The sequence below is a fragment of the Salvelinus sp. IW2-2015 genome, linkage group LG16, assembly GCF_002910315.2.
Source record: "Salvelinus sp. IW2-2015 linkage group LG16, ASM291031v2, whole genome shotgun sequence".
Classification (NCBI taxonomy): domain Eukaryota; kingdom Metazoa; phylum Chordata; class Actinopteri; order Salmoniformes; family Salmonidae; genus Salvelinus; species Salvelinus sp. IW2-2015.
In genome coordinates this window covers 8,318,507-8,343,507 of record NC_036856.1, presented here as the reverse complement: position 1 = coordinate 8,343,507, position 25,001 = coordinate 8,318,507, and the positions used below count along the sequence as shown (strand labels likewise).

The 25,001-nt window shown below is 41.3% G+C and overlaps 1 protein-coding gene across 2 annotated transcripts; it reads left to right on the top strand.

The window, feature by feature from the left end:
- The first annotated feature begins 1,325 nt into the window (after positions 1–1,325).
- On the top strand, positions 1,326–17,286 carry LOC111975339 (excitatory amino acid transporter 5). 2 transcript variants are annotated; one of them, XM_024003565.2, is made up of 11 exons: positions 1,326–1,583; positions 3,919–3,998; positions 4,894–5,109; positions 8,890–8,932; positions 11,060–11,267; positions 13,005–13,104; positions 14,297–14,530; positions 15,260–15,454; positions 15,867–16,001; positions 16,223–16,325; positions 16,641–17,286. In XM_024003565.2, exons 1-11 carry the CDS (start codon positions 1,326–1,328, stop codon positions 16,794–16,796), a joined length of 1,728 nt encoding a protein of 575 aa, XP_023859333.2. In that variant the 3' UTR covers positions 16,797–17,286. The 2 variants fall into 2 exon arrangements, with proteins under 2 accessions (XP_023859333.2, XP_023859335.1); XM_024003567.2 differs by lacking the exons at positions 1,326–1,583; positions 3,919–3,998 and adding an exon at positions 4,657–4,738.
- Positions 17,287–25,001: the final 7,715 nt, after the last annotated feature.

The window sequence follows — 25,001 nt, the reverse complement described above, 5'->3', positions numbered from 1 at the left end:
CAACCAATTCAATTAAAACACTCTGCCCATACATAAGAAGATACTTATCAGCATTAAATGGACAGAGACCAGTCTCAAAATCAATCAATCAATAGCGTTTATTCTCGAGAGTACTGATCATATTACAATTTACATCAGGTTATATAATAAAGATGATGTCATAGGTTTTAATGTCCATCCTCCTCTCGGATACAATGGCAGTGCAGTTAGCTTTCTCATCACTGTCTGCCACCTGTTAAATAATCTCCCACCAACCCAAGGTCTTTCCCCTCCCTGGGTAGACACATCATTCAAGCCTGTCTGAAGATAAACCCATTCTTTCTAACAAGGAACACATTACATTCAGCATTATGATTATGATTATAATAAGATTAATAATAAGATTATTCATAAAAATCCCATAACACTTGGTAGTTAGTTATGAGGTTGGGAACCTATCTGGGCTAGCTAAAGCCAACTTCCTAAAATTGCTAGGTGGCTAGTAGTATTACATTTGACCAATGACAATAGAGGACATTGTATTGAAGTAAATCTAGCCATGACGACAATCAGGAGCCATTTGCAAACAATGGGAAATCTCATTAAGCTGTGAAGTTAGCGCGACATGGGAGCCTTCTGCATTCTAAGAATAGCAGGTTCATTAGAGAGACTGTTCAAACAGCAAAATAAAGAGGCCAGATGGTGGTGAAAGGGTTGTGAGAACCATGGACCAATCTCAGCTCTATGCTCTATACCAGGTAATGTTCTGGATAAGTTGGGACAGGCTTCATGTCATCCTTGAATCCTTTTACACTATTACTACATGAAATCCATGATTCATGGGATGTCAAATCTTTTCCCTCAGTAGCCTATAACTTGTCCAAGAAAGTTAAAGGTTTTGCGAAAAGCAAGGTTGTAGCAGTTGACCCGGAAGACTACCCAGAACAGCTAGAAGAGTATAAATCCTCGGTTCTTAGCCTAGTTTTCCCACTGTGCTTCTGCTTCCACCTCTGCTTGCTCTTTGAGGTCCAGGCTGTGTTACTGTAATAGCACTTTGTGACAACTGCTGATGTAAAAGGGGCTTTATAAATAAATGTGATTGATTGAGATGACAAGATATAAACAATGAAGTTCAAAAGCATGGCAGCCTGCTACCTAATAACAAATACTTGTTAAATGTTATTACACGCTTGTAAGCCTCTTAGTCCCACATTCTCCCTAACTGTGGGCTTTGACTGGCTGGCATTCACTCTGCACATGCCACGATGGCTTAATCCCCATGTAAGCTAAATTAATTGCCCCCTCCAGAAGAAGTTGACTGTCTTCCCAGTGAAGGACTTGGCACTATGGAGGAGCTACTACTGCCCACAGATGGCGAGGAAACACGGTACAACAATAGTTCGTATTCTCCAAGAGGAGACTCTGGGGGGAAACCCATGTACGATCGTGTCAAGACATTTTTACATGGGACTTTCGTCGTTGACTTGAAACAGTGGCTGAGGAGGTACCTGAAGCTCAACGGCTTGCTGACGCTCTCGGTTTTTGCCGTGTTGGCCGGCTGTCTCCTGGGGTTCATGTTGAGAGGGAGCCATCTCTCTACCCAGGTAGGTGGTTCTTTATCACAAAGTCAGATGCATGTGCAAATGCTGCTTGATTATTTGAAGTGCCAGCCTGCCAGGTCCATATGTCTCCCATGGCTTTGCATACATTTCTGTGTTTGACCATCTCTCACTCTTTTCGGATGAGGTGGATCCGTGAAAGTGTTCCACTTAAACGCACGATAGAGCTCCTGTTTGCATTGGAGAACATCAACCGGCAGACGTAATGGACCATTGAGAGAAGCTTCTAGTGCACGACGCCATCAGCAAATGATGGGACTGGAACCTGAAAAGTGGTGTGCGTTAATTGTTATAGCAACAGAGAGCCAGTGCACAGCTAGAAGAGCAGCCCTGGTAGCATGCATTCATCCCCTTGATTAAAAAAGAGGTTGTTGGGGAAGGAGTTAATGACCTCTACTCAGCAACGTGTTTCAGTTCCTGAGAGGAAAGTTCTGATGCAAATGTAGCAGTTTCAACGCATTTTGTGGCAGAATAAATTCTAATCTAGACCATTGATGGTGAACCGATTACTGGCTTCAGAAAAATAAATGCAGCATATTGTTGGAGAGCAACAGTAGACACCTAGTGAGTTATAGGCCATCTATGGTGCTCATAAGGTAAAGAAGGATAGGTATCGTATGCCCACATTATCACGCCCTTCCTGTCCACTTTTACATGAAGACAAAAGGAATGCGATGTTCAGAACAGTAGATAGTTGAGGTCAATCCAAGCTCAGTCCTGTCAGGAGAAGAGGGGATTATTTGATCTCAGACTTGGCTTGCCAAAGCAAACATGGCCTAAAGTATACTCGATAATCACAGGTGTGTGAGGTGACGCATGACCCAAAGCTGATGATTGTAAGTGAGTGGAGGTTTAACCTGAGGAAATTACTGTGCGTGTTACTACCAAGAGCTACACTCAACAAAAATATAAACACAACATGTAAAGTACTGGTCCCATGTGCTGAATAAAGTATCCCAGAAATGTTCCATATGCACAGAAAGCTTATTTCTCTCACATTTTGTGGACAAATGTGTTTACTGTACATCCCTGTTAGTGAGCATCTTATCCCTTGTCAAGATAATCCATCCACCTGACAGGTGTGGTATATCAAGAAGCTGATTAAACCGCATGATCATTACACAGATGCACCTTGTGCTGGGGGTGATAAAAGGCCACTAAAATGTGCAGTTCTGTCACACAACACAATGCCACAGACGTCTCAAGTTTGGAGGGAGCGTGCAATTGGCATGCTGACTGCAAGAATGTCCACCAGAGTTGTTGCCAGAGAACGCCATTTTAAAGAATTTGGCAGTATGTCCAACCGGCCTTAAAACCGAGGACCACGTGTAACCACGCCAGCTCAGGACCTCCACATCCAGCTTCTTCACCTGCGGGATCGTCAGAGGGGGGAGTATTTCTATCTGTAATAAGGCTCTTTTCTGGTGGAAAACCGATTCTGATTGGCTGAGCCTGGCTGTCAAGTGGGTGGGCAGCCAGGCTCAGCCTGGCAGCCCCCCCCCCAGGCTCACCCATGGCTGTGCCCCTGCCCTGTCATGTGAAATGCATAGATTAGGGCCTAATCAATTTATTTATATTGACTGATTTCCTTATGTGAACTCCAACTCAGGAAAAACTTTGAAATTGTTGCATGTTGCGTTTATATTTTTGTTCAGTATATCTGAGTCACTTAAAGTCATAGATGGCTCTGAGACCCATCAGTGCCATTCAAACATTTTAAACCACGTTGATTTATAATTTTTATCAACACCAATGACTGATGTAAAGCAGTGTTGTGATATCTTGTAATGCAAAAGGTAATAGTCCAGACCTATGAACCAGATTGAATCAACCAATATTATTCACAGCTATTTCTTTACTATTTTGAAAACCAATAACAACCTTTCACCTTTTCACAAGGGGTGAATTTGAAAAGCCTTTTCCTCAATTTCCCTTCTCAAAACATTGAAGGAGAAGGAGCATCGGAGGAGAAGGAACCTTTGATCTTCTATCATCTCCTGACCTCCTTTTGGTGGTTTGAGAAGGAATCTAGGAGAGAGGACATGAGGAATCAAGCAAAAGGCTTTTGACATTCACCCAAGTGTGTGCTGATGGGCACTTTTGTCTAGAAGAAATTAATACTTGAAACAAAACTATCTGTCCAACTATTGTAAAGGGTCTCCTGTGGAAAGAGACAAAGTTTTGGAATATGTTTGAAGGTGCCCTTTTTTTCAACAATCATCCTCCTCAAATGTGTTAAGTCACCAGCTGCCACTGCTTTGGAGTGAGTGCTTCATCCCTACTTAATTAACATGAATGTTTCTTCTGATTTCCCCTCCAGGCTAAGATTTATTTTTCATTCCCTGGAGAACTTCTCATGAGAGTGCTCAAAATGCTCATCCTCCCCCTCATCACGTCTAGGTAAATATCTTTAATGTCAACTTCTTTCCAGTAATGTGGTTGCATATTCAACCAGCAATAGAGTAATAAAACTATAATTTGATCTTCACTGTGAATTCCTCTATTGTTGATTGAATATACTTCACACACCACAAAAAAGAACCAGCCTCAAAAGTGACTTTTGAGAAAAGTGCATAACTGGGCTAGGTGTTAAATGAATTGGAGAGAATGCTGACTGCAGGACGACTTTTGATGTTGTTATCACACCGCACCCAATGATAGTAGCTACCCACTATAGACAGGTAATGATATCACTTCTTCATTCAAGTTGAATGGGGCTTAAAACAGTACAACAAAACAAGACTTTAGAAACCAGATTTCAGTAGATTCCATATGGTCGACATAATATGACAGGTTCCAGTTATACTACAACTGTCAGATAGTATATAGCCTTGGCCAATTCCCCAAAAACCAGATATTCCGGTTTTCAGGGGAAATGGAAACAAGGCGACGCTCAAGACGACGCTCCATCTTAACTCCTCCTCCGCATTTACTGGATTGGTTGAACAGTGCAGAAGAGAACCTCCCCCCGCAGTTTTTTTTCTTCTTGTCAATACCAGTATGTAAGGGATCTAGTTTCAGGCATTTATTTTATGCCTGCTATGTTCGGTTAGGTAGTATAGGAAGTAGTGCTTACGACAAACACTTGAAAAGGTGTCCTTCAGCCACTTCAATAGAAATGTTCATTAGATCTCACTTAGGTCCACATTCTCCTTAGTTTCCTTTAATCACTCACTAGAATGGAACCATATTTGAGTACCAATTTAGGCACCTGAGCAATTATTGGGCCATTTTTATTGCATGTTTTCATGATTTCATCCTAACCAATCCTCTCTCTTTTTTTCTCTCTTTACAGTTTAATGTCAGGCCTGTCGTCTATGGAGTCCAAAGCCTGTTGTCGTGTGGGTGTTCTCACTGTGACCTACTACCTGTGGACCACCTTCATTGCGGTGGTGGTGGGCATCCTGCTGGTGATCATCATCAAGCCCGGGGTGGGCACTGAGATGGACAGCAACAGGCTAGGAGGAGGGCCCGTCATGACTTCTGCTGATGCCTTGCTAGATCTCATTAGGTGAGTGACCAATAAAGATAAACCAGAAGCAAAACTGAAGCGTGATTTCTACTTAAAATATCAAAGGGACTCATTCGTGGAATGGCCCTGCTACAGTGCATTTGGAAAGTATTTAGACCCCTTCCTTTTTTCCACATTTTGTTACGTTACAGCCTTATTCTAAAATTGATTAAATAAGAATACAATTCTCATCAATCTACACACCATACCTCATAATGACAAAGCGAAAACAGGTTTTAAGACATTCTTGCCAATTTATAAAAATAAAATATAGAAAAGTATTCAGAACTTTTGCTATGAGACTCGAAATTGAGCTCAGTTGCATCCTGTTTCCATTGATCATCCTTGAGATGTTTCTACAACTTGATGGGAGTACACCTGGGGTAAATTCAATTGAATGGACATCATTTGGAAAGGCACACACCTATATATAAGGTCCCACTATTGGCAGTGCATGTCAGAGCAAAAACCATGCCATGAGGTTGAAGGAATTGTCCGTAGAGCTCCGAGACAGGATTGTGTCAAGGCACAGATCTGGGGAAGGGTACCAAAACATTTCTGCCGCATTGAAGGTCCCCAAGAACACAGTGCCTCCATCATTCCTAGATGGAAGAAGTTTGGAACCACCAAGACTCTTCCTAGAGCTGGCCAAACTGAGCAATCGGGGGAGAAGGGCCTTGGTCAGGGAGGTGACCAAGAACCCGATGGTCATTCTGACAGAGCTCCAGAGTTCCTCTGTGGAGATGGGAGAACCTTCCAGAAGGACAACCATCTCTGCAGCGCTCCACCAATCAGGCGTTTAGGGTATAGTGGCCAGATGGAAGACTCTCCTCAGTAAAAGGCACATGACAACCCACTTGGAGTTTGCCAAAAGGCACCTAAAGGACTCTCAGACCATGAGAAACAATATTCTCTGGTCTAATGAAACCAAGATTGAACTATTTGGCCTGAATGCCAAGTGCCACACCTGGAGGAAGCCTGGCACCATCCCTACTGTGAAGCGTGGTGGTGGCAGAATCATGCTGTGGGTATGTTTTTCAGCGGCAGGGACTGGTAGACTAGTCAGGATCGAGGGAAAGATGGACGGAGCAAAGTACAGAGAGATCCAGAGCGCACAGGACCTCAGATTAGAGTGAAGGTTCACCTTCTAACAGGACAACAACCCTAAGCACACAGCCAAGACCACGCACGAGTGGCTTCGAGACAAGTCTCTGAATGTCTTTGAGTGGCCCAGCCAGAGCCCAGATTTGATCCCGATCTAACATCTCTGGAGAGACCTGAAAATAGGTGTGCAGCAAAGCTCCCCTCCAACCTGATCGAGCTAGAGAGGATCTGCAGAGAAGAATGGGAGAAACTCCCCAAATACAGGTGTGCCAAGCTTGTAGCGTTTACTTATGTAAATGTGATATTTCCGTTTATTTTATTTTATACATTTGCAAACAGTTCTGAAAACCTGTTTTTGCTTCCTCATTATGGAGTATTGTATGTAGATTGATGAAGAAAAACAAACAATTTAATCAATTTTAGAATAAGGCTGTAACGTAACAAAATGTGGGAAAGGTCAAGGGGTCTGAATACTTTCCGAATGCACTGTATATCTTCAGTCTAGGGACAAACAATATACAATACATACAGTCTAGGAACAACCAATATCTTCAGACCCCTTCAGCAAAACCTAAGACAGTATTCAATCAATTGCAGACATAGCCCCCGAAAGTAGGGGTGCGGAAGGTGCTGCAGCACCCCCTGAAAAATTTGAATATATTATTTGTATTAATACAAAAATATATATTTTTGAACATTGAATTTTTTCTCTAAAGTAGTGCACTAGGCCTTTACTAGTCCTGCATTAGCGGACCAATGTAGCCCTATGTAGCGCGGGCAAAAAATCACAGCACCCTCACCCCCAAACATCGTCCCCTTTATGGTAGAGTGGCCAGATGGAAGGCACTCCTCAGTCACAGACTCCAGATATTGATTTCCAAAAGGTGCTTTCAGGTGTAAATTGGATTTGTTACAGCAGTGTGTCTTGGATGAAGGGAGTTGAGACTAGATTTAGAAACCGACAGTCCTGTGGCATGGCCCCATTCAGTGCTGGCGGCAAATCTAGCACCCACAACCAGACTGCCAGTTTCTACAGTGAGCTCCACTGTATTGAGACAGTGACAATTGTGTTGTTGTTGTTTTGGCTCCGTACTCCAGCATTCTGGATTTGAAGTGATATAATGACTACAAGGTTAAAGTGGAGACTGTCAGTTTTAATTTCAGCGTATTTTCATCCATATCGGGTAAACCGTTTAGAAATTACATAGTCCCCACCATTTCACTGTACCAAAAGTATTGGGACAAATTCACTTACATATACTGTATATCAGAGTAGTAAAAACGTAAGTATTTGGTCCCATATTCATAGCACGCAATGACTACATCAAGCTTGTGACTCTACAAATTTGTTAGATGCATTTGCCATTTGTTTTGGTTGTGTTTCAGATTATTTTGTGCCCAATAGAAATTAATTGTAAATAATGTATTGTGTCATTTTGGCATCACTTTTATTGTAAATAATAATATAATATGTTTCTAAACACTTCTACATTAATGTGGATGCTACCATGATTCATGAATAATGATGAGTGCAAAAGTTAGAGGCATAAATACCCGTCATTTCTATTGGGAACAAAATGATCTGAAACACAATCATAACAAACAGCAAATGCATCCGAGTTGGTAGAGTCACAAGCTTGATGTAGTCAGTGCATGCTAGGATTATGAGACCAAATACTAAACTTTTGACTAATTTAATACACATATAAGTGAATTTGTCCAGTTAATCCAGTTAAATGACAGGGGTGATGAAAGTTTTTATAGTAGTCCAAAAGGGATGATTTACAGATGAACCCAGTCATGAACAGTGGGGATACAAATTATCTTCGTGGAGGATTGCTTGACCGGCACACGTCAGGAGGGCTTCTGGCTCGTGCCTGTCTGAAAGTACTTCCCTCTTTTAAGGGCCCTCACAGGAGTCGTCTGCCCTCTTCATCCACTTATTAATTCAACCTCTGACACTGCAGAGTAAAAAGAGGAATAGAGGAGAGCCAGAGTAAAAACTGATAACGTAGGGGACAAATTGCCTCTACTGTGTTCACTGATGTAAAACGAAGACACTTCACAAGTTCTTCATTTCTTTGCAGAGGCATAGTAATTGTTTGGCCCATGCAAATACTTTAAACCTTAAAATACTTCAATTCATAAAATATGTTTTGTATTGTCAAAAAGCTGCACTTTATGCAGACATACATCAAAAGGTATATTCATCACTTATATACATTCTGTGGAATACACATCAATGATTAGACTGCAGGGGACCACTTTCCTTTGCATGGCTCACAAATTACAAATGGCTCACAAATTACTGTGACAATAGCCTCGCTACTTTTATAGCCTCGCTACTGTATATAGCCTGTCTTTTTACTGTTGTTTTATTTCTTTACTTACCTATTGTTCACCTAACACCTTTATTTGCATTTCACTGTAAGGTCTGTTGTATTCGGCGCACGTGACAAATAAACTTTGATTTGATTTGATTCAAAAGGTTGAAAAAGCATGTTATTCATGATCATACTTATCAAGTTGGAATTATTATGATTCCCTCTTATACGGTAATAATTACACTTGACCTTACAGATACTGATCAGGAATGAATGGCCATGCGTTTTACCCTTACTGTATGCACCAACATATCAACATGCTAAGCTAAATCATAACATTATCTTTTTACAGGAATATGGTTCCTTCCAATCTTATTGAGGCGACATTTCAACAGGTAACACCAGACCAATGCTAATGTACAGTATGACACATATAGAGTGACTTCAGAAAGTATTCACACCCCTTGACTTTTTCCACATTTTGTTGTGCTACAGCCTGAATTTTAAATATATTAAATTAAGATTTTGTGTCACCATATCCCATAATGTCAAAGTGGAATTATGTTTTTTAGACATTTTTACAAATTCATTAAAAATGAAAAGCTGAAATGTCTTTAGTCAATAACTATTCAACCCCTTTGTTATGGCAATCCTAATAATAATAATAAGTTCAGGAGGAAAGATTTGCTTAACAACTCACTTAATAGAGCAATAAAACCCGACATGTACATGTTTGTGAGAGTCTCACCTTTCCACAGAGTGTGTTAGTGTATAGCCCAAACTGTTCGTACGCTGCACACAGAAGTTGGCAGGAGAGGCTGTACCAACTTCAGATGAGTCCCGTGACGCTTGTGGGGGTCGTAGAGCAAAACAGAGAACACCCACCAAAGCGTTCGTGAGAATTTGTAGGCCAAACAGTTCGGACGCTACAGACTATTCGTGAGAAGACTGCTTTTCGGGGGTCTCATGGTCTGACAAACACCGCTCTAGCTCTGCCACCTTTCACCGTAGATGCGGAAGGGCGATATCGGCAGATGCGATGGATTGAGCCCATGCCATATATCGATAGCTTAAACAGACGGATTTTGATGGGGATTTTAGAATTAGGTTTCCGCGGGGCCGTGGAAATTGTACGCTAACTGTTTTTGGATGATTACCTCATCGCTGTACCCCAAACATAAAATGATCTGTAAGGTCCCTCAGTTGAGCAGTGAATTTCAAACACAGATTCAACTACAAAGGCAAGGGAGATTTTCCAATGCCTCGCAATGAAAGGCACCTATAGGTAGATGGGTAAAAATAAAATAAAAAGCAGACATTGAATATCACTTTGAGTATGTTGAAGTTATTAATTACACTTTGGATGGTGTATCAATACACCCAGTCACTACAAAGATACAGGCGTTTTTCCTAACTCAGTTGCCAGAAAGGAAGGAAACTTTTAATGGCTGTGATAGGAGAAAACTGAGGATGGATCAACAACATTGTAGTTACTCCACAATAGTAACCTAAATGACAGAGGGAAAAGAAGGAAGCCTCCACAGAATAACAAATATTCCAAAACATGCATCCTGTTTGTAATAAGGCACTAAAGTAAAACTGCAAAAAATGTGGGAAAGAAATTAACTTTATATCCTAAATACAAAGTGTTATATTTTGGGCAAATCCAACACATCACTGAGTGCCACTCTTCATATTTTCAAGCATGGTGGTGGCTGCATCATGTTATGGATATGCTTGTAATCGGCAAGGACTAGGGAGATTTTTAATATAAAAATAAACCGAATAGAGATAAGCGCAGGCAAAATTCTTGAGGAAAAGCTTTTTCAGTCTGCTTTCAAACAGACACTGGTAGACAAATTCACCTTTCAGCAGGACAATAACCTAAATTACAAGGCCAAATATACACTGGAGTTGCTTACCAAGACGTCATTGAATGTTCTTGAGTGGCCTAGTTTCAGTTTGGACTTAAATCGGCTTGAAAGACCAAGGCAAGACTTGAAAATGTCAGTCTAGCAATGATCAACAACCAACTTGACAGAGCTTGAATAATTTTTTTAAGAATAATGTGCAAATATTGTACAATTTAGGTGTGCAAAGCTCTTAGAGACTTACCTCTTAAAGACTCACAGCTGTAATCGCTGCCAAAGGTGATAACACATCTAACATGTGGGGGTGTGAATACTTATGTAAATTAGATATTTCTGTATTTAATTTTCAATAAATTTGCAAACATTTCTAAAAACAGGTTTTCACTTTGTTATGGGGTATTGTGTGTAGATAGGTGAGATTTTTTATTTATTTAATCCATTTTGAATTCAAGCTGTAACACAAGAAAATGTGCAACACGTCAAGGGGTATGAATACTTTCTATAGATCTGGTACCATTGTTTATTTAATAATATGCCAGACATAGAAGACCATTCATTGGTAGTGATTAACAAGTCAAGACAAATCCCTACAGCTCATGGGTATTGTACTTTAAATCACCTTCCTCATCTGCAATGTTCTTATTGATCCAGTACAAAACAGATCTGGTCCACATCCTGAAAGTCCCCAGGGTCACAGTGCAGCCCAACTTTGTGTACATCATGCCTGACGATAGTGACCCCACTGGTCGGACGGTGTTCCTGGAGCTCACTCCACCCCCTGAGATTCAATACAAGACCAGAGCTGGCAGCAGCCAACAGATGAACGTGCTGGGAATCGTCATCTTCTCTGCCACCATGGGTAAAAACAGTTTATCCTCTATTTTTTTTTAAATCTTTCTTCTTTTCTGTATCAATGCTACAGTTGAAGTCAGAAGGTTACATACACCTTAGCCAAATACATTTAAACTCAGTTTTTCACAATTCCTGACATTTAATCCTAGTAAAAATTTCCTGTCTTAGGACAGTTAGGATTCCCACTTTATTTTAAGAATGTGAAAATGTCAGAATAATAGTAGATAGAATGATTTATTTCAGCTTTTATTTCATTCATCACATTCCCAGTGGGTCAGAAGTTTACATGCACTCAATTAGTATTTGGTAGCATTGCCTTTAAATTGTTTAACTTGGGTCAAACGTTTTGGGTAGCCTTCCACAAGCTTCCCACAATAAATTGGGTGAATTTTGGCCCATTCCTCCTGACAGAGCTGGTGTAACTGAGTCAGGTTTTTAGGCTTCCTTGCTCGCACACGCTTTTTCAGTTTTGCCCACAAATTTTCTATAGGATTGAGATCAGGGCTTTGTGATGGCCACTCCAGTACCTTGACTTTGTTGTCCTTAAGCCATTTTGCCGCAACTTTGGAAGTATGCTTGAGGTCATTGTCCATTTGGAAGACCCATTTGRGACCAAGCTTTAACTTCCTGACTGATGTCTTGAGATGTTGCTTCAATATATCCACATAATTTTACTTCCTCATGATGCCACCTATTTTGTGAAGTGCACCAGTCCCTCCTAGAGCAATGCACCCCCACAACATGATGCTACCACCCCCGTGCATCATGGTTGGGATGGTGCTCTTCAGCTTGCAAGCCTCCCCCTTTTTCCTCCAAACATAACGATGGTGATTATGGCCAAACAGTTCTGATTTTGTTTCATCAGACCAGTGGACATTTTTCCTAAAAGTACGATCTTTGTCCCCATGTGCAGTTGCAAACCGTAGTCTGGCTTTTTTATGGCGGTTTTGGAGCAGTGGCTTCTTCCTTGCTGAGTGGCCTTTCAGGTTATGTCGATATAGTTTTACTGTGGATATAGATACTTTTGTACCTGTTTCCTCCAGCATCTTCACAAGGTCCTTTGCTGTTGTCCTGGGATTGATTTGCACTTTTCGCACCAAAGTACGTTCATCTCTAGGAGACAGAACGCGTCTCCTTCCTGTGCGGTATGATGGCTGCGTGGTCCCATGGTGTTTATACTTGCGTACTATTGTTTGTACAGATGAACGTGGTACCTTCAGGCGTTTGGAAATTGCTCCCAAGGATGAACCAGACTTGTGGAGGTCTACAAAAAACATTTCTGAGGTCTTGGCTGATTTCTTTTGATTTTCCCATGAAGCAAAGATGCACTGAGTTTTAAGGTAGGCCTTGAAATACATCCACAGGTACACCTCCAATTGACTCAAATTATGTCAATTAGCCTATCAGAAGCTTCTAAAGCCATGACATTATTTTCTGGAATTTTACAAGTTGTTTAAAGGCACAGTCAACTTAGTGTATGTAAACTTCTGACCCACTGGAATTGTGATACAGTGAATTACAAGTGGAATAATCTGTCTGTAAAGAATTGTTGGGAAAATGACTTGTGTCATGCACAAAGTAGATGTCCTAACCGACTTGCCAAAACGATAGTTTGTTAACAAGAAATTTGTGGAGTGGTTGAACAACTAGTTTTAATGACTCCAACCTAAGTGTATGTAAACTTCCGTCTTCAACTCTATGTGTATCCATCTCTATCTAAATAATTTTCATTTTGCTTCTTTAGGGCTGTTACTGGGGAAAATAGGCGAGAGAGGAGCACCACTAGTTAACTTATGTCAGTGTATCAACGAATGTGTCATGAAAATCATCAATACTGCTGTTTGGTAAGTGGGGGACGAGCTTTGTAAATAGTTTCCATTATCATGGTTCCACTGGCTCAGTGGTTTAGAGAATGGCAACACCAGGTTTGTGGATGTGATGTCCATTCAGTGTGACTTTCTGAGGTTACGACCTGTACACGGGCATGTGGTGAGAATGGGGTCATTGTCTTGTGGTCAAACTGTGGTGGAGAAGTCAAGCGACTATCTTGCTTCGTTCCACCCAGCAGCGAACTGCACATGCCAAGGATTAGTCAAGCAGGAGTAGCTCACCCTGTGCTCAGGGTCAACAGTGACTTATCCCAGGGACCTCTGGCACCACCAGGGAAGAATGACTGCCCCCTCTCATTGAAGCCACAGCGGTTCAAGGCCGACCGCGGTACTGCAGGCATTGTTTGCAGGAAACAGGATCCCCCATTATAGTGACTAGAAAAAAATGACAATCTTCGGGGTCAATCTTTGGGGTCAATCTTTCTTTTTTTTCTTTTTTTTGTGAGTACAGTTTTCACAATACATAGCATGATATAAATTACAATTTATTTATTTTTATTCTGTTTTACTGGGTGGAAACTGCGCATTAGGAAAAACACATTTGACCTATAGGTAACTGCCAAAATAATGGAAACACTTAAAGTGTGTAAATGAGGGATACAAAGTATATTGAAAGCAGGTGCTTCCACACAGGTGTGGTTTCTGAGTTAATTAAGCATCCCTTCATGCTTAGGGTGTATAAAAGGTATAAAAATGATGGGCAGACCACTATTGTCTATCATGGCTATGACCCCATAGGATGACAGTGCCCCCATCCCCAGGCCAGGAGTGGTCACTGAATGGTTTGATGAGCATTTAAACGATATTAACCATATGCCATGGCCACCTCCGTCACCAGCTCTTAACCCAATTGAACCCTTATGGGAGATTCTTTAATATCGCCTGAGATATCCTTTTCCACCACCATCAACAAAACACCAAATGATGGAATTTCTTGTGGAAGAATGGTTTTACATCCGTCCAATAGAATCTATGCTAAGGTGTATTGAAGCTATTCTGGCTCATGGTGGCCCAACGCCCTATTAAGACACTTTATGTTGGTGTTTCCTTTATTTTGGCAGTTACATGTAGGTTGTATAGAAAGTCTTTGGAGGTGTTTCTTGAACAACAGTGAAACACAGTTCTTCCTTTATTAATTTCCGGACAGGTATTTTCCATTTGGGATCATATTCCTCGTAGCTGGAAAAATCCTGGACATGCAGGACCCATCTACTCTTGGGAAGAAGCTGGGCTGGTACACCATCACTGTTCTAGCCGGGCTTTTTGTCCACGGCCTCATCCTCCTCCCCTTCTTCTACCTCATCCTGACTCGGAAAAACCCTTTCACTTTCATCAGAGGCCTGCTTCAAGCCTTGGTCATAGCACTGGCCACCTCCTCAAGGTCTGTCTGTGTCCTATTTTCTCATTAAACAATGATCTTTTTCACTGTCCTGGAGGGCTGCAGTGTGCAGGGCTGCAGTGTGCAACCAACAACCTGGGTTGAGTTCTATTCCTTTCTTAATTCAGTCAGTTCAGCAGGAAGTGAATTGACATTAAACTCATGTTGAATCGGAAATGGACTTTTTTCAATTTGTGAATCGAATTTCAGTTCACCCCCTGATTTGAAATTAAAGTGACCTCCCCCCATTCAGCTGAGTCATATAACACCTGATTCATTTGATTCAGGTGTGTTAGTGCTGGGTTGGGACAAAAGCTTGCAAACACTGTGGCCCTCCAGGACCAGGTGTGAAGAACACTGTCACAGAGGGTTGAGCTGAATGCATGAAAAAGGTTCCTTATAAAACATTGTAATGTTTGATTGATCATCTCCAGTTTCAAACACTTTCTTTGAAACTGTTAAAACTTACTCAAATGCTTCTGCATCATGTTGCTATTGATCCACATTATGGTGTTTAGAGGCGAACAGTCAAGCACAGAAATGTATTAAGAGAATAATAATGTATTAAGAGAATAATAGCCTAAATGTACAAAACAAAAGCATGACAGCTGATTGTTGTAATTAAGTAGTGTAAACTAAACTATTCCAAATTGAGGAAAACAAACAATATATCCAGAGGATATCAGTGAGAATGGTAAAAGTCCCTTAACTCAACTCTCTCTCTCTCTTAAGTTCTGCCACTCTGCCCATTACTATGAAGTGCTTGCTGGAGAACTGCAATGTGGATCGGCAGATAGCTCGCTTCGTGCTGCCTGTGGGCGCCACCATTAACATGGACGGAACAGCTCTTTACGAGGCCGTGGCGGCCATCTTTATCGCCCAGGTCAACGATTATGAGCTGGACTTTAGCCAGCTGGTCACCATTAGGTATGTATGGAGTTTCAAATCACTCCAATTCTCATGTAAACTTTCTCATAAAGCTACCCAATCCATATACTGGGTGAAACTTTGAGTCCTAACTTAAAAGCAGTAACCGGTCGGTGTAGTCTGCCATGACAGTCTTGGTTCTGGGTGCCAAGATTATAACCATTTCACAAAAAGTAACATCCTGAATATGACTTCTGTTTCACACAACTACATGGGAATGTCACTGTACAACATTAATGTAATGTTTTTCACGATGAGATTTGGTCACTGTTTTTGATTGAATGAAAAATCACTAAACGTAGGTTGTGTAACTTTTTAAAGGGTATAGCTCATATCATATTAACCATGGCAGAACAATATTGTAATGCACCTTCTTAGCTGAGTAATTGATTGTGTTGGTCTCTGTTTGAAGTATAACAGCAACAGCTGCCAGCATAGGTGCTGCTGGGATCCCCCAGGCTGGCCTCGTCACCATGGTGATTGTGCTGACATCAGTGGGTCTGCCACCTGATGACATCACTCTCATTGTGACCATCGACTGGGTACTGTAAGTTCACTTTGACAACAATTAGTCCTATTCAATATCTTCATAGTAGAACATAAACTACATGTTAATAGTGACTGAAACGGCAGAACATCTTATGTTTAAAAAGTGAATTCATTCATATGTCAAAGGAAACCTTAAATTGTTTCTGCATTCAGAAGCAAACGTTTTTGGTTGGAGTGAGAGACTGACCTCTGGAGCCTTTGTATTCCCTGTCCTTTCAGGGACAGATTCCGAACCATGATCAACGTGCTGGGAGACGCCCTGGCAGCAGGAATCATCGGGCACTTATGTCGGAAAGACTTTCCTCGCAGACCTACTGGCAAGGTAGGCAGCTGTCACTGTCTAGCCGCAACCACATCATAACAATTGAGTTAGAGTCCTAAGCTCCTGTCAAACTGTTTTCATGTGAGGTATCAGAGGCCCTACACATTTGAGGCCCTGCACATAATAATGACTGACGTCTTAAATTGATTTAATGTGTCTGCCAGCCAGGGTTACACATTTAACAATCTGAAATCAACATGTCATGTGAATCTAGACCTCAATGTCTACACAGTTTGTCACTTATTACAGAGATACTGATCAGTGTGTGTGTGTGTGTGTGTGTGTGTGTGTGTGTGTGTGTGTGTTCCTCCCTAGTCACAACCTTCATATGGCACACATAACTCTCACAACATGCAGAACGGTGTGCCTATGACCGAGCTGCCTCTGCACAAGCAGGACTGCTGCTATGATGTGATGGGGGACACAGTCAACGAGAGGCCTACCATCTACTACAACATCTGTCAAGTTTAACTCCTGGAAAGACATTAACCTCAAATGATGGTGCACTTTTCCCCTACTCGTGCCATGAAACGGTACTGAAAGAACCTGCTCCTGCGGTCACCTATTCGGTCTTTTTGTGACTGAACATTTTCGCTTTGTCAGTGACACACTGCAATGGACAAATCAGTGTTTTCCACAAAGACCTTTTATTTAAAAAAAAAGTTAAACAGTGATGAGTTAGGAATCGCCCAGATGTACTACTACGATCTTGTCTATGTGGTATTGAATCTTGCTATTAACTCGACTCGTCCAACGTCCTGTGGATTCACTGGATGTTTTTTTCACTGTTCCTCACCATGGTCTCTATGGTCCATGTGACAGTCATAATAACAGCATGCAGGTATGCATTTTGAACAACTTGTTTGGCTGGATTTTATTTTTTTGCATGCAAAGGAAGTAGGTCTACTGTCGGGTCATAATGGACATTCTGGGTCAATGGCAATAAACTCATTTCACTCAACTTGGTCTTCTATTTAATGCGCCTAACATTTATTGGCAGTTTCAACAGTCTAAAGGGAAAGTACAGGGGGGGAAATGTTGTATAATTCAAAACACGATGATCTTTTTTTGCATGTGACCCTGCTTTTCTTGTATTCAAAAACCTAAATGTAATGTTGCCTTAAATAAAAAATGTCACTTGTCCGCAAGATTAAGTAATTTATCTTCACAGACACCAACCATTTCGTCTGCCAATGCACACAGACGAACTACCATACCATTCTTCCCTCAATCATAGCAACATAGTACTCAAGAAATTACATTGTTTCTTCAGATTCATTTCTTGTGGTTATTTGAAAAATAATTTGTTTGTTTGTTTTAAGTTGCTTGATTTCTGGTGTATTTATATTTTGTAATCAAATGCAACGTCATGGATGTGAGTTCTCTTCAGTGAATAATCCAGTTAGTTAGGACATGAGGAAGCCATGAGTATGAAGCCCTTGGACGGCAGGCACACGCATGTGCCTCCGGTGTTAGTGAGAGATTAAGTCACGGTGAAGACTTGGACAAAGAAGAAGGATTACCGAGGAGGGTCTTTTGGCTTTAACTGCTTGAGATTACAGTGCTTGAGTTTACAGTGCCTTTGTCATTCACAAGGACATTACTGACCTACTAGCCAGTTGGGCATGGAAGATAAACTTGTTGTAAATGGCATGCTTTTGACTGGTTTGCAAATCTTGTTTGGTTATCTAATAAGGCTGAGGGTTGCCTAAAACTGTCTCAGATTGACCTATCATGTAGGCATAGAACCTTCTCTCCTACTTTTAAAAATGTGTTTTATTTTATTTCAGCTTTATTTAACCAGGTAGGCCAGTTGAGAACAAATTCTCATTTACAACTGCGACCTGGCCCAGATAAAGCAAAGCAGTGCGACAAAAACAACACATGGGATAAAAAAACGTACAGTCAATAACACAATAGAAAATCGGTATACAGTGTGCGCAAATGAAACTCTGGGTCGTTCCATTTAATTTCAGAAACCCATGACACTCACCATCTCAGATCGTTCTGAAATGGTTTCTGTAGTTAGAATTGATTGCACCCAAATTTGCCATTTCAATTTATATGATTCATATAATATTCATACCCAACATACCCAAATACCTCATACCCCTGCACATTGTACTGGTACTCCCTGATTGTAGCTCTATTTTTGTGTACTTTATTCCTCGTGTTATTATTTGTCTTTTTAGTATTATGTTATCGTTGATTAGGGCTCGTAAGCAAGCATTTCACGGTAAAGTCTACACTTGTTGTATTTGGCGCATGTCATTAATAAAGTTTGATTTGAACCTAACACCTGAGCAATGGCTCAGATGTGTAAATGGTGAAAAGCCACCCATGGACTCCCCATACCCCACACCAAGCCCACGCCAAAGGTCAGTATACAGTATCAGTTCTCTATGTTTGACAAGTAGTATGAAGCTGCACCTAGGAGTATTGTTTATTCATACTATGTAATGTATTCTCAGTGAATTTGGTGATGTTTTTGTTCCCCTGTTCAGAGACGTTAGCCTTTGAAGTCGCTTGCATTTTCTTCTATAAATGAGTGTTATCCACATTGCTGGTGTCCTGTGTTTATTAAATGGACCCTTTTGCAACTGAGTAGAAAGCCCAAAAGCTTTTGCTCATGATGAAAATAAAGGATACGGCCATCCTTTCAATTCAAGCCAGTCCTCAATGAAACCACCATTGGGGAGTGGTCGGGCTCACTTGGACATTCCATTTGCCCAGCTACAAATCGTTTTAAAAACCTGTTCTAGCTGTGTGTGTACAATCAAATGTATTTATAAAGCCCTTCTTACATCAGCTGATGTCACAAAGTGCTGTACTGTACAGAGACCCAGCCTAAAACCCCAAACAGCAATGCAGTATAAATTGCTTTAAAAATTAGTGCTTCTATCACCAAAGTTACAATCCAAAAATATATCTACCCCACAACATGGAATTCTATCACTAAGCTTCCAACATTCTAATGTCAATATGGGTGATTAACAGTTGTTTACTTAACTAGGTAAGTCAGTTAAGAACACATTCTTATTTACAATGACGGCCAAACCCTAACAACACATACCAATTGTGCACCGTCCTATGGGACTCCCTATCACAGCTGGTTGTTATACAGCCTGGAACTGAACCAGGATCTCTAGTGACACCTCTAGCCCTGAGATGCAGTGCCTTAGACCACTGCGCCACTCGGGAGCCACTAGTTGTAGCTGGTGCTTTCAAAGTTGGTTATATTATATATAATTTGAAAGGTAATGTCATGACTATTCAGAATAACTTGTCAAACAAAGTTTCAAATGTAACAGTGTTTCCTTTTTAAAGCAATTTATACTGGTAATTGACCTGAACATACCGAAAATGTATCTGACGGAGAGCTGTGAATCTAACTTGATGGTTAGTTGAACTGAATAGAAATTAAGAGCGGGCTGGCATGGTTGAGAGCTTTACTTTATGCACAGATTGCACAGATTGGTTTCATACAACCGCTCTCAACCACCAGCTCCAAAAGTATTGGGACACTAACCACGCTTCCATACACAGTTTTTAAGTGAGTAAAGTCATACAGTTTAAAAAACAACCATGACAGCTGTTTTTTAACCTTTATTTAACTAGGCAAATCAGATAAGAACAAATTCTTATTTTCAATGACGGCCTACCGGGGAACAGTGGGTTAACTGCCTTGTTCAGGGGCAGAACGACAGATGCTTTACCTTGTCAGCTCAGGATTCAATTTTGTAACCTTTCGGTTACACTCTAACCACTAGGCTACCTACAGCCCCTGTGATGGAAACAGGAAGTTTCAATACAATTGTATAAATGCAGACAGATCACTTTAACATGGTGGAATCTTGTTGTGTAGGTAAAATTAAGTCAGAAATGGCGGTGGAAACGCCTTTATGCGCAAATATTGATATAACAACCATCATATCAAAGTAAACTTGGAGTCACTCGAAGACATGATGTGTGATCCTCCCACTACAGACTCGGGGAACCATGCCGTTCATTAGGCTACAGATTAAATAAATGATGATGAACTTCACAGGGTGGTGAAAGTGCAAGGTGATATTGATGCTCCTATTCAAGGGTCTTATTCTGGTGACATGATGATCGATGCTTGAATGCAGTTTGACAAATACACATATTCTTATCTATAATAATCTCATCGTGTAGACTAGCCTATCTGCACCATCTCTGCGATCTGTTGGCTAGAGTGCACATGCCAAGACCAGAGTAGGCACATTTGCTATTTAGCGCAACAGTTTTATGACAAAACTATAGGTAGAGTTGAAAATGCGATGGAATTTTAGATTTGTATTCAGTACATGAAAACTTAAGGGAAAAGGTACATTTTCAGGACTACGAAGTCACGTGCTGATTTTTATCTGCGACAAGACAGTTAGGTGGAAACACACCACTGGTGGGAAAAGGCACATGTTTTCTTTACATGGATTTTAGAATATTCATATGAAAATCTCCCGCCAATTGGAGCTACAGACATTTTTGGATTTTGGATTTGGACTTTGGATTTGAAATGATACAACGACTGAGTTTAAAGTGCAGACTGTCAGCTTTAATTTGAGGGTATTTTCATCCATGATGGATGAACCATTTAGAAAGCTCATATTTATTTATTTTTACCTTTATTTAACTAGGCAAGTCAGTTAAGAACAAATTCTTATTTTCAATGACGGTTCTAAGGGGGAACAGTGGGTTAACTGCCTTGTTCAGGGGCAGAACTACAGATTTGTACCTTGTCAGCTCGGGATTCGAAACTTGTGAACAGGGTGCTCCATGGTGGCGGTGGTGTTAAGCTACAGACAACGACCGTAAGCTACGGAAAACGAACACAATTGCATTTTATTGATGGCAATTTGTTTGCACAGAGATACTGTGACAAGATCTTGAAGCTCATTGTCGTGCCATTCATCCGCCGCCATCAACTCGTGTTTCAGAAATATAATGCATGGCCCCATGTTGCAAGGATCTGTACACAATTCCTGGAAGCTGAAAATGTCCCAGTTCTTCTATGGCCTGTATACTCACCAGACATGTCACCCATTGAGCATGTTTGGGTATGCTCTGGATCGACATGTAAGACAGAGTGTTACAGTTCCCACCAATATCCAGCAACTTCGCACAGCCATTGAAGAGGAGTAGGACACCATTCCACAGGCCACAATCAACAGCTTGATCAACTCTATGCGAAGGAGATGTGTCGCGCTGCATGAGGCAAATGGTGGTCACAACAGATACCGACTGGTTTTCTGATCCACTCCCCTACATTTTTTAAAGGTATCTGTGACCAACAGATGCATATCTGTATTCCAAGTCATATGAAATCCATAGATTAGGGGCTAATGAATTTACACTACATGACCAAAAGTATGTGGACACCTGCTCGTCGATCATCTCATTCCAAAATCATAGGCATTAATATGGAGTTGGTCCCCCCTTTGCTGCTATAATAGCCTCCACTCTTCTGGGAAGGCTTTCCACTAGATGTTGGAACATTGCTGCGGGGACTTGCTTCCATTCATCCACAAGAGCATTAGTGGGGTCGGCACTGATGTTGGGCGATTAGGCTTGGTTCGCAGTCGGTGTTCCAATTCAACCCAAAGCTGTCGATGGGGTTGAGGTCAGGGTTCTGTGCAGGACTGTCAAGTTCTTCCAAACCAATCTTTACAAACCATTTCTGTATGGACCTCGCTTTGTGCACGTGGGCATTGTCATGCTGAAACAGCAAAGGGCCTTCCCCAAACTGTTGCCACAAAGTTGGAAGCACAGAATCGTCTAGAATGTCATTGTATTAAGATTTCCCTTCATTGGAACTAAGGGGCCTAGCATGAACCATGAAAAACAGCCCAAGACCATTATTCCTCCTCCACCAAACTTCACAGTTGTCCCTATGCATTGGGGCAGGTAGCGTTCTCCTGGCATCCATGAAAACAAAATTAGTCCGTCAGACTGCCAGATGGTGAAGCGTGATTCGTCACGCCAGAGAACGCATTTCCACTGCAGAGTCCAAAGACAGCGAGCTTTACACTACTCCAGCCAACGCGTGGCATTGCACATGGTGATCTAAGGCTTGTGTGCGGCTGTTCGGCCATGGAAACCCATTTCATGAAGCTCCTGAAGAACGGTTATTGTGCTGACGTTGCTTCCAGAGGTTGTTTGGAACTCGGTAGTGAGTGTTGCAACCGAGGACAGACAATTTTTACGTGCTACAGCACTCGCCAGTCATGTTTTGTGAGCTTGTGTGGCGGCCTACTACTTTGCGGCTGAGCCGTTGTTGCTCCTAGATGTTTCCACTTCACAATATCAGCACTTACAGAAATTTGACAAATTGACTTGTTGGAAAGGTGGCATCCTATGACGGTGCCAATTTGAAAGTCAGTGAGCTCTTCAGTAAGGCTAATGTTTGTCTTTGGAGATTGCATGGCTGTGTGCTCAATTTTATACACCTGTCTGCAACGTGTGTGGCTGAAATAGCCAAATCCACAAATTTGAAAGGTTGTCCACCTACTTTTGTGTATATGTAGTGTATCTACACAGTATAAAACACAATAAGCATGAGTGATCTACAACAGAAAATAGCCTAGTAGCACCACAGAAAAAAACGAATCGCTAATAATCATGCTAAATTGTAATGCCTTAATGCTAGCGCTAACGCTAGCGAGAGTATGCAAGCTAGCATACAGACACCATTTGGCTCCAAACAACAAGACACCAAATATGGTGATGAGTGGAAGCCTAGTTGCCAGCAGTTGGAGAAGTTAGAGCGAGATGGATTTTGGAACAGACTTTGCACATTTTCTAATCAATGAAACATTTGATCTCAATACAACTTTTCCCAAATCTTGAATCTGTTATGAACAGAGTGGACACATTTTGGGGTAGACTTGAACCTTTGCCAAAGTTTATAAAAAATTGCATTGTTTAGAAGGAGTACAAGTAGGTGTTCCCTAACGGAATAAAAAGACAAGACAAGCCGTATAGACTAAGAGTGAAACGCTTACTTATGGGTGATTTTCCAACAATACAGAGTTAAAGATAATATAGAAATAAAACATAGAAATAGTTGACACGATGATTAAATTCACAGTGAAAAATGAATATAAATAACAAGTAAAAATAACACGGCTATACATAGGGAGTAGAAAATAACATGGCTATATATAGGGAGTCAATGTGCAGGGGTACGAGGTAATTGAGGTAACTATGTACTGTATATATTGGGTAGGGATAAAGTGACTAGGCAACATAATAGATAATAGACGGTAGCAGCAGCAAAAAAGGGTCAATGTATATAGTCCGGGTAGCCATTTGATTAGCTACTTAGCAATCTTGTTTAGAAATCTTATGGCTTAGGCTTGGTGCATTTGTACCGCTTGCTGTGCGGTATCAGATGGAACAGTCTGGCTGGGTGGCTGCCGTCTTCGACAATATTTAGTGTCTTCCACTGACACCACCTGATATAGAGGTCCTGGATGGCAGGGAGCTCAGCCCAGCGATATACTGGGCCATATGCACTGATCTCTGTAGCGGCTTGTGGTCAGATGCCAAGCAGTTGCCTTAGCAAGCGGTGATGCAGACAGTCAAGATGATTGCAATGGTGCAGCTGTAGAACTTTTTAAGGATCTGAGGCCCCAATTGTCTCAAGGCTTAAAAATCCTTCTTTCACCTGTCTCCTCCCATTCATCTTAACTGATTGGAGTGGATTTAACAGGTGACATCAATAAGGGATCATAGCATTCACCTGGTCAGTTTATGTCATGGAAAGAGCATTTATTTTGTACACTCAGTGTATATGTGTGTGTGTCTATGTCTGTGTGGGTATGGACATGAGTGAGTGCATGTGTGCTAAGGTGTGGTGAATCAGAGCAGGTGGTCAGTCCAGTTCAAGTGTTCAGCAGTCCGATGGATTGTAGATAGAAACTGTCTCTGAGCCTGTTGGTATCAGACCTCATGCTCCGATACGTCTAACCGACGGTAAGGGAGAGAACAACTCGTGGCTGGGGTGTGTGGGGTCCTTGATGATGCTGCGTGCCTTCCCAGGCACCCTTTCGAGTAGATGTTCTGTATGGCCTTCATATAATCTCATCATTATATACAGTATCTCTGAGAAGTGTCAATGAGTTAGTAGGTGAATGAAGGAGTGTCCCAGCCTCCTCAATAGCCTTCTCCCACAGAGGAAGCACAAGAGTATCCTACCTGAGTCCTTCGTGGAAGAGTTTTGAGATACGCCACACCCCCTTTGAATCAACTGTTGTTTACTCAGAGGAGAAAAGCATACACATATTTAAAAACATTATGCTACTTATCCTTTTATATATAAATGTCACAACTATCTAAATGTCTTTTTACAACTTTACACATTTAATTTGGGATTCCACCCCTGTAAATGTAATTTGCATGAGTTAGTCTCATTTCATACATTTGTTTCCACATTTCCTCCCTTCCCCGGTTACCTTTGACCTTTTTCAATAGGAGGCGAGGAGAGAACGGAAGATGAAGTTGAGCATACCAATTGAGAATCTCCCATTTAAAGGGCAGCAGCCATACTAACAGTGTTCCCCAACCCCTCTCTGTTTTTTAACTGGTCGTTCAGAACAGCACCGATTCTGTGTAATTGAAGTTTAAACACAGTTTTTTCATACTGAACGCAGCTCA